The following is a 15,105-nucleotide window of genomic DNA, read 5'->3' as shown; positions in this document are numbered from 1 at the left end:
GCAAGCCCTGCCTGAGCAAACCTCTTAAAGCTGAAACCTATCCAGCTGCTTTTGTACCAATGCACTACCTGTTTTTACTCATATCGTTCTAACTGGCTTCTTCATTAATCGAACTGACCCGGTTCCTTTCCTAACTCAGCCCCATTTGATTGCTTTGCCAACCAACAACCAGTCTAAATCCTATCTGGCAGTTAAATTGCCCGTTCTTGCATTCTATGTTGCCTTCTTTTACCTGATCAGTCATGGCTTTGCATGATTAAATTGGTTAAGAAGACTTTGGAAGACTGTTCCAATTGCCTGTCAGTCACAGTTGGTAGTTGATTGAATGGATGAATATTGCTGCTATGAGAAAATCAGTTTATGCGTCCCCTTGTTCGGTGACAAATATACTCTCACAGATGAATGAATCTCTCTCTCTCTCTCTCTCTCTCCCTCTCTCCTGCCCGGCAGTAAACAAAATAAAGTGGGATTAAGACCTGGTCTGCACATGGAAAAAAATAGGGTAGTAGAATCCTTGGCTGAAAGGGTGGCTTCAGTTTCAAGGTGGGAACAGCCATGACAATTGCTTTGTGTTTGAGGAGAACTGCTTAACTGATGAGAAACAGGTTCTGAGATATTCCCATGCATGGTGTATCTTTGTGAATGGTAGTGAGCAGATGATGGGACACTATAGACTCTGTAGATCATCTTGATTGCTAACATTAGTGTCATCTAAATTCAGGCTGGTATTTGCTATGTAAAACATGGCATCTTTTTTATTGCTGACAATAAAAGTTCAATATTACAGGACAATGTTAGGCCATTTTCTGGCTTTTTAAAATTGTGGATGTTGAAGGTTTTTAGAATGATTGAATATAATTATATTATGTAGCTGTACTACACATGATGAAGGAATTATTTCTGAAATATTTTGAAAGATTTTTGTATGATTCTGCTATGTATATGTTGCATGCTATAAGGGTACACAAGAAAGTGTTATGTAGTCTTTTTTTCAGTTACTAACTCACTATCCTAGTTAAAAATCATTTGTAGAACATCCTTAGATTTCTACGTTGCACATTTGGTATGTTTTCTCATGGAGCACCAAGGCCCAGCTCAAACACAATGGTTTTTCTATGTGTGCTTCCAGTTATGAATTAACTTAGGCATGGTGGGCAGAGTGCTCTGTTGATGATAGAAATTGCTGTTATGTACACTCACATCACTGGACTCATATTTTGCACTGAACAAAGGAAACTGCTACAAAAAAATGATAACAAACTGCTACAAAAACTGCCATATGATACTTTCACCAAAACCCCCTGAAAACTGCAGCTCTCAGGATTGCTGAACAGTTTTCCCTGATGCCCTTGTAGAATTACAGTTTGCAACATTTTCCTTGGGAAGAAAGTTAAACTGCTAAACTAGCTTAGTTTAAAGTCTGTAGGGTGGCTATGCACATTCTGAATTCATTGTCTTGTCTTACACAGTACATTAACACATCGTCCTTCTTCAACATTAAGAGATAGAGGGTTTGACCTACGTTCTTTTCACACCAACACCAAACCACCACTTATTTAAATGCAGCGAGAAGCTCTTACTTTTGCTAAAGTCATCTGTAGGGTGCAGTTTCCTGATAAATGCTGTTTCTGAGAGGTTCATTTCTCTTGCAATTTTTTGATGCCAACTTTCTTCCAGTTCCTTAAAAGGATGTTTTTAAAAAAGGTCAATTTGTTGCATATTAATGGATGTTAAATTGATAGGAAAGATAAAACAGTCCACATAGGCTGTTAACTATTTTTTGCAAAGCCTATCTGACAAGGAGCCCATCATTAGTCTCTTTCCCATCAAGACCCCACCAACACACCCATTAAACAGCCTGTCATCATGAGACGGAATATGATTCCTGATTTCTTATTCAACATAGAATAAGGTGCCTGAATAAAGAATTACTGTATAAAAAGGCTGAAATCCTGTTGCTTAGCATTATAGTTGCAACTAGAACAGTCCCGTTGAATCAATGGAACATATGGAGGAGCCGACTCACCCAGTTCCCACTGATTCAGAGGGCCTACTCCAGTTATGACTTAGTTCACTAAGTAACATGATTTCAGTCAAAGGAAGATCTATGTACCATTTCTGCCATGAGGAGACTGTTCAGTATGATGTAACCTTGAACTATGGCCTGCCCAAAGATTTGTTTTTCAATCAGATAATTTTCGTCCTGACCCTCATACATGTGAAAAAGGAACTGAAGATTGCATCTTGAATGTTTGGGTTGCTCAAAATAATATATCAGCAACAGAGGAGACTGCCTCCTATTAAATGTTCCAGCATTCTGTTTGCTACAAAAGTCTACTTTTGCATAAGGCAGTATCGAGTGTGATGATGTATGACCAATGAATATCAAACTTAAAGAGGTACCATAGTTTATCACACTTTGAAGAAGCTGCTTCACTGGACTACAACTCCCACAATCACTAACCAATGTGGTATTCTGGAAGTTTATAGTCCAAAAATAACTTTTCCAAATTTTACAAATTACATACCTCTGCTTTTTTGTAATGATCCACTTTCAGATAACCAAATGTTAGAATCTTGATACATTAAAGGAACATTTTGGCCTGTACATCATAAGATATCTCCAAAATGAGAATCTCCCAGGTATAGCAATCAATCAATTGATAGAACAAGTTTATTTCCATGTCCCAGTTCTTATTCATACATGTATTGTTACGGGGGGGGGGGGATGCAATTTACATATTCAGCAGAGTATTCTCAAATGTGGTCATCCCAATTAATACAGAGCTGTTTCTCTATTTCTTTCTTTATAAATTTTAAAACACAGCAGTGTACTCAGAATTTCATTGGGGAACAGGAAGCAGAAGCACAAGACTGAAGTCAATATGCAGGTTCAGAGCGCAGCAAAACAAAGTACTTGCATATATGTTTTTAAATACTGCCACATTGTGGTAGTTTTGAAATATAGCAATCTCTCCATTTCTCTTACCAAATAACAAATCAATGGTTTCATAGATCATGACTATTTTAGTCCAAACAAATACAAAATAAAGACTTTGAAACTATAGGACTAATTCAAAGGTTGACTGCAAATTTATTTGAAAATGTACTCATGATGTGACACATGTGCAGAAGTTCTCGTCTGTGGACATTTTTGTGCTCCTGGAAGAAAAGTGCAACATACTTGCATGTTTGGTTCATTTCCTTTTAGTCTTTCATGCCTTGCTTGCCGTTACAGGAAGAAACAAAATCATATGAATGGAGCAAGCTGCTGAATCTCTCCAGAAGAACATTGCCCCTACATGGGCCCACAAGAGGGACTGGGAATATGTGGTCCTCCAGGTGTTACGGGACATCATCCCTCACCACTGGCTATGCTGAGTAGGGGGAGTGAGTTGCAGTCCAACAACACCTGGAAAGCCACAACCATCCCCTTTGCTCTTGATAAAAGCAAACATGTTTCCTTTTGCTGATAAGTGTTTGATGGCAGACTGAACTTTGGATGCTTAGATTTTGCTAGCAGGTCCCCATGGCTCTATATATTTTTGCCAGTGTGCCTATGGCATCCACAAAGGGTATGAAACACCTGGCCTGCATTTGGTTTTTGTTATAAATTTGTTTATTTGAAACATTTGCATCTTAGTGCCTCAGTTCATGGCATTCAAACCAGCTCACAAATGATTTTTTTACAAATACCCAAAGCAGAGAATAAATAAACCCAGACACACATACACATGTAAGCAAAAAGAGAAAGCATATGCGCAAGGCAAAGCAAAAGCATGAAGCAGAACAGCATGTTATACATAGGATTGAGTCACTAAGCAAAGGCCAAATCCTATGACAACCTTTTTTGAAGGGCTGACTCAGGTGCCATCCAAGCAAACGTTTCTTTAAAATGTAAATATATATTTTATTATCTTGTACACTCGGGAGTAAACAGTAAAGACAAAAAACTTTCCTCTGCCCATACAGAGCCAAACACTTGCTACTTTTCAAGTAAAAGCACATTGAATTGAACAGAAACTGGAAGCTGTCATAATACACAAAGATTAGCCGCTTGCTCAGCAGTCTTTTAAAATAAATAAAGGATAAAGGAAAATATCAAAAACTTACATCTTCTAGAAGACAAACAGCTGCAGGGTTGCCACGAAATGGTTGATCAGTAAATGCATCAACTGTGAAAATAGCGATCTGCATTTTTCTTCCTTAATGTCTGGACGGTTTTTTTAAAATGGCTTTTTTCAAAGTGCTGATCCTCTCTTTCCAGTTGTTACTGTTATATAAATGCCTCAGTTAATATTAAACCAAATAGCTGAGCAGAAAAAACTGGCAGGTTATTTTAACTCACAGCACATTTTAAAAATATGTCTCTGTGGGCTCTATTAAGTAGAGAACCAACATTTCATAGAATTTTGTCTCATACAAATTCATAAGACATTCCTTTTAAAGATTAGTAATAACATTTAATATATTTATTATGTAAATTTTATTAAAGCTAGCATTTTAGAGATCTTTCCGTTTAATTATCCTAGTTCAGGAACTGTAACAAAGAGTTCTAATCCTGTGTTTGTTTACTCAGCAGAATAATGTACTGAATGCTGGCAGAGTCTAACTCTTAGCTGTGCCAGGACTGGAGCCTTGGTTATTGCAGGGCGAGAGCGGTGGCCTTATGTCACAGGAGGATATGCCGCATATGCCCATACCCAGACATTTGGGGGTTGCTCCCATGACCCGCAGCCCTTCAATTTTTCTCTTACAAAATGGGGTGGTTTTTTTTTCCTTAAATCTTGGATGTCCTTGAACCCTCTAGTGGCCAGGGTTTTTTTTAATTAAATAAAAATTTGAGGGTGGGCTGGATAATCCTATTGTGCTAGAAATCACTCATGGCAGAATTACCTCTACACAAGGGGATTTCCTGAGATATTTTCTTCCACAAAAACATTAAATAGTTTTTAGGTTTAAAGGGTGCTCAGGCTACCTTTGGGCATAGGAAGGAGTTTGATGCAACCAGTGAATCACAGTTCGCCTCCTCCTACCATATCCAAAGGAGGCCAGAAGATCATCCACCAGAAACAGGGCCTTCTTGGCTGTGGTGCCACCACTCTGGAACCAACTTCCAGTAGAGCTGCCCCTGGCTCCCTTCCTCCCCACATTTAAAAGGCACTTAAAAACACTACTATACAGAGAGGCCTTTTTTTGGGCAACCTTACTTGACATCTTTTTTGTAGTTTTGTTTTTCTAGTATGTTTCTGTTATGCCTCCTGTTCCACCTTCTATTTCTTATAAAACTCTTGAAGGTTTTGTGGCTTGTTTAACTATTTGAACAATGTAACTATTTTATTTTTTATGTCAATTATATGTTTTGGCTTGCTGTAAACTGCCCAGATTAATGCATTGCATTAATGGGGAAGTATATATAGGTTTATTTATAAATAAATAAATAAATAAATAAATAAATAAATAAATAAATAAATAAATAAACAAACAAACAAACAAACAAACAAACAAACAAACAAACAAACAAACAAACAAACATGTTAAGGCTGAGTTAAACGAATGATGATCTGTCACTGCAAGCAGAAATTGGTGGGGGCCACTGGCAACTTACAAAATGGATCAACAGTGTAGGATAAGTTATCCAAGGATGGTCATGTAACAAAGGCCAAGAAATGGTTTATAGAGTTAAAAAATTGACATATGTTGTCTGCTGTGGGTTGATTTGAACAAGGTTGCCATGTTAGCTGAATTTTACACACACTTTCGACAGTGGAACCAGTTACCTAGGGAGTTGGTGAGTGCTCCAACATTGGAGGCATTCAAGAAAAGCTTAGATAATCACCTGGCAGATATCCTTTGATTTGTATTCCTTCATCAAGCATGGGTTTGGACTCGATGGCCTTATAGGCCCCTTCCAACTTCACTTTTCTATGATTCTATGTCAAGCAAAGCTTTTTTTAAACTATAAGCTGGCCCATATTCCAAGCTTCCAATTAAAAAAACAAAGTGAATATTTTATAGAACAAGAGATAAAAGCAAAACATGTAGTCACTGTTTGGGCCAACAGCTTTGCAAGCAATAAATGTTTCTGTGTGATTAGCCAATGAAATTATGTCTTTATGCGCCTTTTCTAAAATCCTCTCCCTATATTTGAAAGGTAGTACCAGCTATCTGAGAATGCTTTCCCTTCCCCTCATAGGATTCACTAGAATCTCTCTATATAATAGGTCTTCCTTTATACAGTATCTTTCAGGGTTTTCAGGGGTCAGGGGCCCTTCCTTTGTTTGTCTAAAGCATTCACTTAAGGTAGGGTCTTCCTTTTGTTCTTTTCTGAAAGATGGATTATTAGGATTCCTCATGGTAACTAGATCAGCTGTTTCACTTCTCTTATTTCAGGAAGATTTTCATTGTTTTCCTCAGTGGTTTCAATTGGCCATCTCTGAGAGTGAGTTGTCACAAAAACATTCTGTACATGCTCAGCTAAATCCAGGCCTATTAAACATAGGGCAGGAATTTGATCAGATATGGCCACTTTCCAAACTCCTGACCATCCTTTATATGTTATAGGAATTTTTACCATGGGCAACACCACTATTTCAGACCCATCCCTTTAACAGAAATATTTTCAAGTTTTAAGACATTGTCCTTAGGGACTATATCCGGGTGACTTGTGAGCAAGAATCTTTTAGTGCAAGATACTTATTATTATCAACATAAATAACATCGCCTGAGCTACGTAGAAGATTCTGGTTACATTCTATCAAAAAGCATTGGACGACCCTAGCCACAGGAGGCTCTTGGCTCTCTGTCCTCTCTGTTACTTGGGTTGCTATGGCAACAGATTCAGCTGCCTCTTTGGTAGCTCCATTATGCTGTACACAAAATACTTTCGTTGGCTGACTGGAATTTCCCCCTTTTTTGCTGGTTAACATCCCTAGTCTTTTGGGTCTGACACTGAGCCCAAAAGTGTCCTTTCTCTACGCACGCATAACATTGTTTATTGGCTCTGGGTTCAAAATACAGGCCTTGCCAACAAATCTAGTGCCTCTTGAGGATCAATTACCTCCATTACTAGCTTTTTACTTCTTTTAGGTGGCATACGTGTGTATATTCCTTTGGATAAGAGTTGTATATTGCAGAGATTGTCAGGCCTCCTTTTAAAATACTTTTTCTTTCTGAGATACTATGTAGCTCTCCCTCAGCAGCTAAGGATGGCTACACTTTTTCTGACACCACACCAGCCACGATGTTCCTTAGTCTGAGACAATCTTCTTGCCTCCAGACACAAAATAAATTCTGATTTTTCCCCCAAGCCTCTGCTTGTTCCTATCACCTCAGACATGAGGTGGACCCTGGCTTCCACTTTTTATCCACAAGCACTCTATTAACTCTCAGAGCCTTGGATTCTAAGCTAGCCCACTGGGTCTATTCAAATCCTGAGATAACCTCAAACAGAATTTTCCCCTCAGAGTCATTCCCTATCTTTAGTCCCCCCGAGATCTGTGTTCAGAAGCCCTGCCACTAAGCTTTTCCACAAAAGATCTAGCGAGTCACCCACTTCTTCACTACAGACCTCTGACTAAAAGGCACTCTTCACTCAGAAAAATTCACTTTAAACTTTGGCTTTACTGGAATCTTTTCGTATCCAGCCGCTGGACACCACTTGTGACGTTTAGCACGTGGGCCCTGCTTGTTTCCCCAAACAAAGAGCTCACGCTATGTCATCCCACCAGCAGATACCAATTGTGACATTCCCTCTTTTCTTCACTGCCACCAGTGGATTTCCTTTATCCACAATATATAAAGAACTTTAGTCAGACACTTGTCTGGTTACTGCCAATAGAACCTATATATTGAAATGTATTCAGAATCATAGATGTTCTTTATTCAATGCATACAATCAAGTCATTAAAATGTCATATATCTTGCCACATAACTAATCACCACCTGCCCTATCTATTTCTGTTCTCATTATCTCCCTGACTATCTCTCTCTCTCTGCAAGTTCTATATCTCTTTCATCTCTTCTGCCAAACCTTCTTATACCTGCTGATTCTGCCCCTCCACTCCTCTCATAGGCTCATGCAAATGAGATCCTGAATATGAGTGACAGGAGTGACGTGGGGCAATTGTCGCAGTTATTTATTCACTCTGCTCAATAACCTGGCTGCCATGTTCTGAACATGTTGAATTTTCTGTCACAGCCTCATGGGTAGCCCCATTAGAAAGAGTTGCAGCAGTCTAATCTTGAGACTACCAATGCATGGAGCAATGTGGTGAGGGACCAGATATCAAGACAGGGATGCAGCTGGGCAATCCACCTAAGATGAAAAGAGGCAGATTAGATCACAGATGCTGAGTGTCCATTGAAAGCATTGGGTCCAGTAGGACATTGAAACTATGAACCCCATCCTTCACAGAGAGAGTAGAAACCCAAAAGAAAGGTAAGCACCCAATCTGCAGACCGAGCACTCACCTGAAGAACCTCTGTCTTGCCCAGGTTCAGCCTCAATCTGTTGGCCCCCATCCACTCTAATACCACAGCCAGGCAGTGCTCAAGGGATGGGACAGCATCCACTGCAGAAGGGTAGAAGATACAGCTGTGTGTCATCTGCATATCGAGGACATGTCACTTTGAATCTCTGGATGCCCCCCCCCCAGCTGCCTCACATACATATTAAATAGCAACAGGGAAGTGATCGACCCGAGGGGCTCCACAATCAAGAGTCCAAAGGGTGGAGACCATCTCTGGTAATTGCATTTTCTAGGAATGGTCCTCCCCAGATGGATACCATGGTTGATGGTATCAAAGGCAGCTGAGAGGTTGAGGAGGACCAGCAGGGACATTTTACCCCTGTTGGACTCCCCAAAGAGGTCATTGTGCAGGGTGACCAATGCTGTCTCTGTGCCATGACATGGCCTGAACTCAGACAGGAATGGATCGAAGGCATTGGTTTCATCCAAGAGTTCATGAAGATGTTGGCCACCACCCTCTTCTTTAGCTTGCTTTGAAAAGGAACATTGGCAACAGGGTGATAGTTGTTACAATAATCCACTGCCAAGTTTATTTCTCTTCTGGATGGACCTAATAAGTGCCTCCCTGAGGGTTTTGGGAACCTGACCCTCAAGAAGGGAAGAATTGATAGAAATGGCCCATTCCATTGTTATTGGTCTGGCAGCTTTTAAAGGCCAGGCAAGGATCTAGGAAGGTTGCAGTGGTCCTATATTGATCAAGCACCTTCTCAATCTCAGATGATGAAACAGTATGAAATTGATTTAATATAACTAGACAAGTTTGTGCAGTGGAGGTCTCATCCTGATCTACTGCCAAAATGTGATGGTTCAGGTCCTGGCAGACAGTCTCTACTTTCTTTCTTTCTTTTTAATGACATGAACTGGTCATAGGTGATACTACGGGGACCTATCACCCTGACCAGCCCCAGCTAAATCACAAACAATGCAGAATAGTTCTGCATAATGGTTTTGCACCTCAATTATCTGGAAAGTGTAAAATGATTTTCAAGCAGCTTTCACTACTGCTGAATAGGTGTTGGTTGGGAGTTTTGCAGCTCTTACCAGTAGTTTGAGTACTATCAGCACCTGCCTCCAAATGCTCTCTAGCCTTCTCCTATTTTGCTTCATTGCCCATAGTTTTTGAGAGTACCAAGGAACAGGATGGGCTTGGCAGTGGAAAGGGCATTTGAGTGTGATCATGTCAGCTGCCTGGGTCACTGTGGCTTATCGCCAACCAGTATAAACTAAAGGCAGTGTAAATATTGAAACCGTGGCAATATTTGGTCTATATCTTGTTTTCAGATTGACAAAATCTGTTTATAAAGCTGCTTACAAACCATTAATAGAAAACAGTATCAACAGAAAGCCATAGCAATTAATTCTGGCTGGGGGATTATGGGCGGTATAAAGAAAAGAAAAGAAAAACTTTTTCCAGGATCTGATTCTCTGCTTTGAAAGGAGGTTGCATTCAATGATTTTTTATAATCTTTAGAGGTCTACAGTTCTAAGAGTATACAATCATATAGCCTTCCAGAAACATCAAATTTCATTTTATCTTTCCAAGAATTCTGGAAGCAAAAGCTAGATGCTGGCCTGAGAAAAGGAATAGTTGAAATAAAGAAGAGAGAAGAAGGTGATTGGGGAAACAAATTACTAGAAACTTCTGTTTGTTATTATTGTTGTTCAGCTTATAGTTTCTATGAATCTTAAATTTCTATAAAGAGGTTTCAAACAACAGTAAGGAAATGGCAATATCCTTTTTGAAAAATGCTATGTGCGTTTATCTTGACACAGCTACATAAAGTCAAATATACATTCTATTAAAATAAATGTATCTTACATCTTTGTAAATGTTACAATATGCCTGTAGTTATTAGGAAGCAAATATGGACACAGTTACACTCTAGGACTACAACTCTAGAATTCACCAACTCAGCATGGTCAGTGACTATAATGCTGAGGGACTGTCTAGGGCAGGGGTCCCCAACCCCCTGTCTGTAACCTTGTCAGGACTGGGCCACAGAGACAGATCTACCATCCACCCATCCGCACACCCACGCACGCACGCACGGGCAGCCCACCCAGCTACACAGATGCCCCACCCCCCAGGAACATGCCCTGCGTCCCCACCCCCCACACCATCTGCGCATGTGTGCAAATGTGCACCACCCATGCCCTGCACATATGTGCGGGGCTGCCCGCCCCTCTGCACACGGACCCCGCACTCCCAACCAGTCTGCAGGTCGGAAAAGTTTGGGGAGCACTTGTCTAGGGCTTAGTTCAAAACATAAATTTCCAAGCTCTGCTATGAATATTATTACAGTAGATTCCCCGTAACCATGGGGGATTGCTTACAGGCTCCACCACAGAAGCTGAAAGCCATAGATTACAGCAAACACTATACTGTACATAGCGTGTTGTTTCACCATGCGTTATCAGAAATGGCCACTAGAGGAAGTCAGAGACCATGCTTCAGCAATAAGGATATGGCTCCCTCTAGTGACCTGTTGGCCAGTTCTGGTAAATGTATGGTTGGCTACCAGGGAGACCAATGGGAGAAAATGCAGGGGAAAATGTACCATCTATACTTCCTCAGGGACAGAAAGTTTTAGGTGAAATATGAACACTCTCTTTAAGAAATGATCAACATACTGAAAATGAAGAACAAATATTGGATGTAGCTAGTTTAATCCATTTGTACTACCATTTTTATAATGGGCAATCTATGCACTTTGAAATTTGAAGAAACCTAGGTTAGAATGTGATTTTTTTGTACAGGCTGAGAAGGGTTCTTAGTTTGTTTCATACAGTTTTTCCTTCTTCTCTCCCCCATGTGACTATCACTTCAAACTGTTGATCTGCCCAGCACTAAATTGGTATTGTATACAAATAAATAATTAAAATTAAATTTTCTCTCAATCTCTCCTGAACATCAGCTGAATATTCCTTTGAAAATTACCAGTGGAAAAGTGTTTCACTGCCTTGAGGCTCTCACAAACATTTGAGACCCAGCACCTTTTAAATGACATCATGTTGCTTAGCGTCTAACTCTCTGGATGGTATCGTGCAACACAGTGGTCTCAGCAACACAGAAAGGTAGCTTCACTTTCATTATGCGGTTGCATAGATTGTATGAGTCTCTAGTGCCTGGCTGAATCGCCATCAGTCTTTTCTTAAGTTCTCTCCCTCCCTGCAAAAGAAGCAGGTTTTTTTCTCCTTTTTTTCAGGATACTAAGATGCAGGTAGTATTTTGAATGTATGAGAAATTTCTCAGGCTGCAAAATTGTGGAACTTCGGTGTTTACTTCACTGTGTACGTGTGTCATCTTATGAATTTTTCTATACTTCGTACCCTCCCTAGTTCTGGAACAGCCCCTAAAGAACTTAACTTTCTGTTCTCTCTCGGGCTTTTCAAAGCTACTGTCTGCAGGTAATCGAAAGATGAAATTTTGCTTATTAAAAAAAATGTAACAAAAAAGGGAGAAGCCATTTTAACAACAAAAACAAAACGTGTGCTGCTTATACATCACCCACCCACCCGATCTGGGTACTCAATTTACTGACCTCAGAAGGATGGAAGGCTGAGTGACCCTCATGCCAGTTACCCGGGACTGAACTAGGGTCATGAGCCGAGTTTTCAATACATTACTGCAATTTCACCACTGTGCCATGTTGTTTAGTCGTTAAGTCGTGTCCAACTAGGCTCCTGTAAAAATGACATGATTTTCTGTCTTTACCAATTAAAAAAGCCTTATAGAGTTTATATACCAGAATGTTTGCATATCAGTTGTGAACATTTATTTATTCCCCCTGACATGATTTAATCTCCTGGTGGCATGGCATACCACAATCCAGTGTCCCTTTTTCTTCAGCTAACATACAAGGCCACGTGTTTTTCAGCTATGCAGTTCCAAGCAATATTAGCCGATGATTTGAGAAGCAGGTGAGGTTGTACTGACCATGGCACTGGATTATCCTTTGAATTCCTGCAACTTGTTCCATTGTATCTATGTTCTGTGTATAATTATGAAGCAGTTTTTTTTCTTTATCCAGCAAAGCCATACATTTATGACAAAGAGATGGTTGAAACTGTCCAGGATGGGCCCTTTTCCCTGGGAAGCTGGGTTGAGGCTGAAGGCCAGGTATGTTTGCATGGACATTTTGCAGAGGATTATTATTTTTTTGCTGGGCTTTCTTTTGGTCTCTCCCACCGCATAGCCTAGAGGGTGGGGCTTTCTGCTTTAAATGAGGGTGTCCCAGGACCCCGTGCCGTTAGGTGTGCAAAATTCTCTGATTCTATCTCTGACCCTAATATGGTAAATAGGAAAGCCAATTAGAATTGCATACACCTGGGAGGCAGGAAAGTTTTAAAAGTCGGATCATACTTCCGCACTTTTAGAGAGCAGGCCGGGTAGGTGGGGCTTGTCAGCCATGGAAGCCAGCCCATCTAGGAGAAGGAAAACTCTGATTTCAAACCTCCACTGCCTTGTGGCTATATCCAACCATGGAAAAAGCTTCAAGAGTTAACCTAGAAGCAAAATCCAGAGCTGGAGTCCCGAAGGCAGTTTGTGTCGTTCTGCCAACTCCTGCGACGTTGCTGGAACCAGTTGTATTGGCTCTTGCCTTCCCATTAGACCATTTCAGCAATGTGGAGAGGGGGGATCTGCTGCTTGGGTAACAGCCTATCCTCTTTATTACTTTACCCAGGCTTCATGCTCTGGAGAGGACACTCCTCGATACAGAGCATGTTACCATCGTCTCTCGAAACTGAAGGATGCCTATGAACTATGAGGTTGTACTGTAGTTGTGGGATGAGGGCCCTCTCATCCTCCTCCAGACAATGGCCTCTAGTAATCCTGAAGTGCTACTCTACAATAAAGGCACACCAGTTAGAACAGGACAGATTTATTATAAATATGTGCCAGTAATGCATAGGATTACTCAAACTCTTGGCAATGCTGCTTCTACGTTCTGACATTCAGTTTGTAAACAATATCTATTTACTCCCTCCTGGTTGCTATTTAAGCTGTTTACCAGGCCATTTGTCAACTGAAACCTGGAATGCTTGTTTTGTTTGATAATGCTATTACTTCCTCACAGAAGTATAAACACCAAGTGTGCTCCCAAAGCTAAATAGGTTTCAAGGTCTAGTTCACTGTCAGGTATATAATAGCCCTGGGCAGGTATATTTATTCAATATTTTATTATTTATAATCCTAATATAGTAGCTAAAACCATGAGCTGTATGTACCTAGTTCAAACCTCATTCTAGTCACAAAATTAACTGGATTAATTCAGTCTAAGTTCCCTCCCTCTTCCATCCTTCAAAATGCTATTTTGGTGCTGGGCAGTACAGGAAAAATACTGGATTAATTGAGACACTATGGATGAAGTTGCTTAAACATATAAAAATAGCCATATAAGAAGTATTATTTAAACATAACAAGAAAATAGGTACTATATATGAGAAGAAATATAAGAAGTATTTGTCAGCATTTCTTAGCGCAAATCGTGGTTTTAGCAGAGTGATTTGCAGTCCAGGCAGTCCAGAAATAACTCACACACAGTCCAGCAGCATTTCCTTCAGCAACATGTATTTACAGCAGTATTTACAGCAGTCTGGCAGCATAACATGTAGATGTGATCTTCAAGCAGGAAGATACAACTGACTGTACAACTCACACATATATACATATACAGGACCAATCAGATCACACGTTGCATCATCCCTGAGCTGCATCAGCACTGCTGAGTCATCCTGACTCAGTTTTAACACACCTGATCATTATGGCTTCTCATTAATACACTCCATTCTGCTCAGGCCTGTAATTTTCCTTGACAGTATCCTTTAAATGTATCAAGAAAATGGGAAATATATATGAGAAGGTATGTATATATTTTTGTGAAAGGAAAAGTGAAAGAAAAGTCTGATGCTGCAAAGAAAAATACTGGAATGTAAGATCTTTGAATCTTGATAAGCTGAATGTGGTTAAACAAGAGACGGCAAGAATAAACATTGACATCCTGGGCATCAGTGAACTAAAATGGACGGGAATGGGAGAATTCAATTCAGACAATTACCATATCAACTATTGTGGGCAAGAATCCAATAGAATGGAGTAGCCCTCATAGTCAACAAAAGAGTGGGAAAATCTGTAATGGGATACAATCTCAAAAATGAGAGAATGATTTCAATACGAATCCAAGGTAGACCTTTCAACATCACAGTAATCCAAGTTATTGCACCAACCAATGAGAGGGTGCAGAAACTGCTCTTGTCTTTGTGAACATTTGAGGGAACTCAAAGATTGATTGGCAGACCATCTTGAAGGTGATAGTTAAGGTATATAAAGGAGTTCAGAAGTTAGTTGGCTTAGTTGTCTCTTAGGAGACACCATCAGTTACCGTGCTGTTATGCTGGGAGGAATACACTCTGTGCATGCTCTAAGACTATGCTGCCTATGTTAGTGTTTAAGTACAGTACTACTGTAGGTAGTTCAGTTAGCTTTATTGTTTTCTCTGTGTTGCTCCTGTCTTAGATTCTGATTGCACAAAGCACTTTTGATGCCCATTTGAAATGTATGCCTTTGTCTTTT

The 15,105-nt window shown here is 40.1% G+C and overlaps 1 protein-coding gene across 5 annotated transcripts in view; it reads right to left on the bottom strand.

Moving 5' to 3' along the window:
- Window positions 1-15,105, bottom strand: part of PBLD (phenazine biosynthesis like protein domain containing) — a 55,081-nt gene that overhangs the window by 38,249 nt on the left and 1,727 nt on the right. For 3 of the 5 annotated variants that reach the window (XM_078390888.1, XM_078390884.1, XM_020807981.3), the window contains exons 2-5: window positions 12,074-12,215; window positions 8,473-8,573; window positions 4,114-4,273; window positions 1,581-1,680 (exon numbers count right to left, since the gene is read on the bottom strand). In XM_078390888.1, coding sequence (XP_078247014.1) covers window positions 1,581-1,680; window positions 4,114-4,197 — 184 coding nt within the window. In that variant the 5' untranslated portion in view covers window positions 4,198-4,273; window positions 8,473-8,573; window positions 12,074-12,215. Of the gene's footprint in view, window positions 1-1,580; window positions 1,681-4,113; window positions 4,274-5,839; window positions 6,574-8,472; window positions 8,574-12,073; window positions 12,216-15,105 lie in introns of those variants that run through there. The other 2 variants (XM_078390885.1, XM_078390887.1) reach the window with 2 other exon arrangements.

This window comes from Pogona vitticeps, chromosome 3, assembly GCF_051106095.1.
Source record: "Pogona vitticeps strain Pit_001003342236 chromosome 3, PviZW2.1, whole genome shotgun sequence".
NCBI lineage: Eukaryota > Metazoa > Chordata > Lepidosauria > Squamata > Agamidae > Pogona > Pogona vitticeps.
Note: the sequence above shows the minus strand (reverse complement) of the source record. Positions and strands in the feature narration are given on the sequence as shown.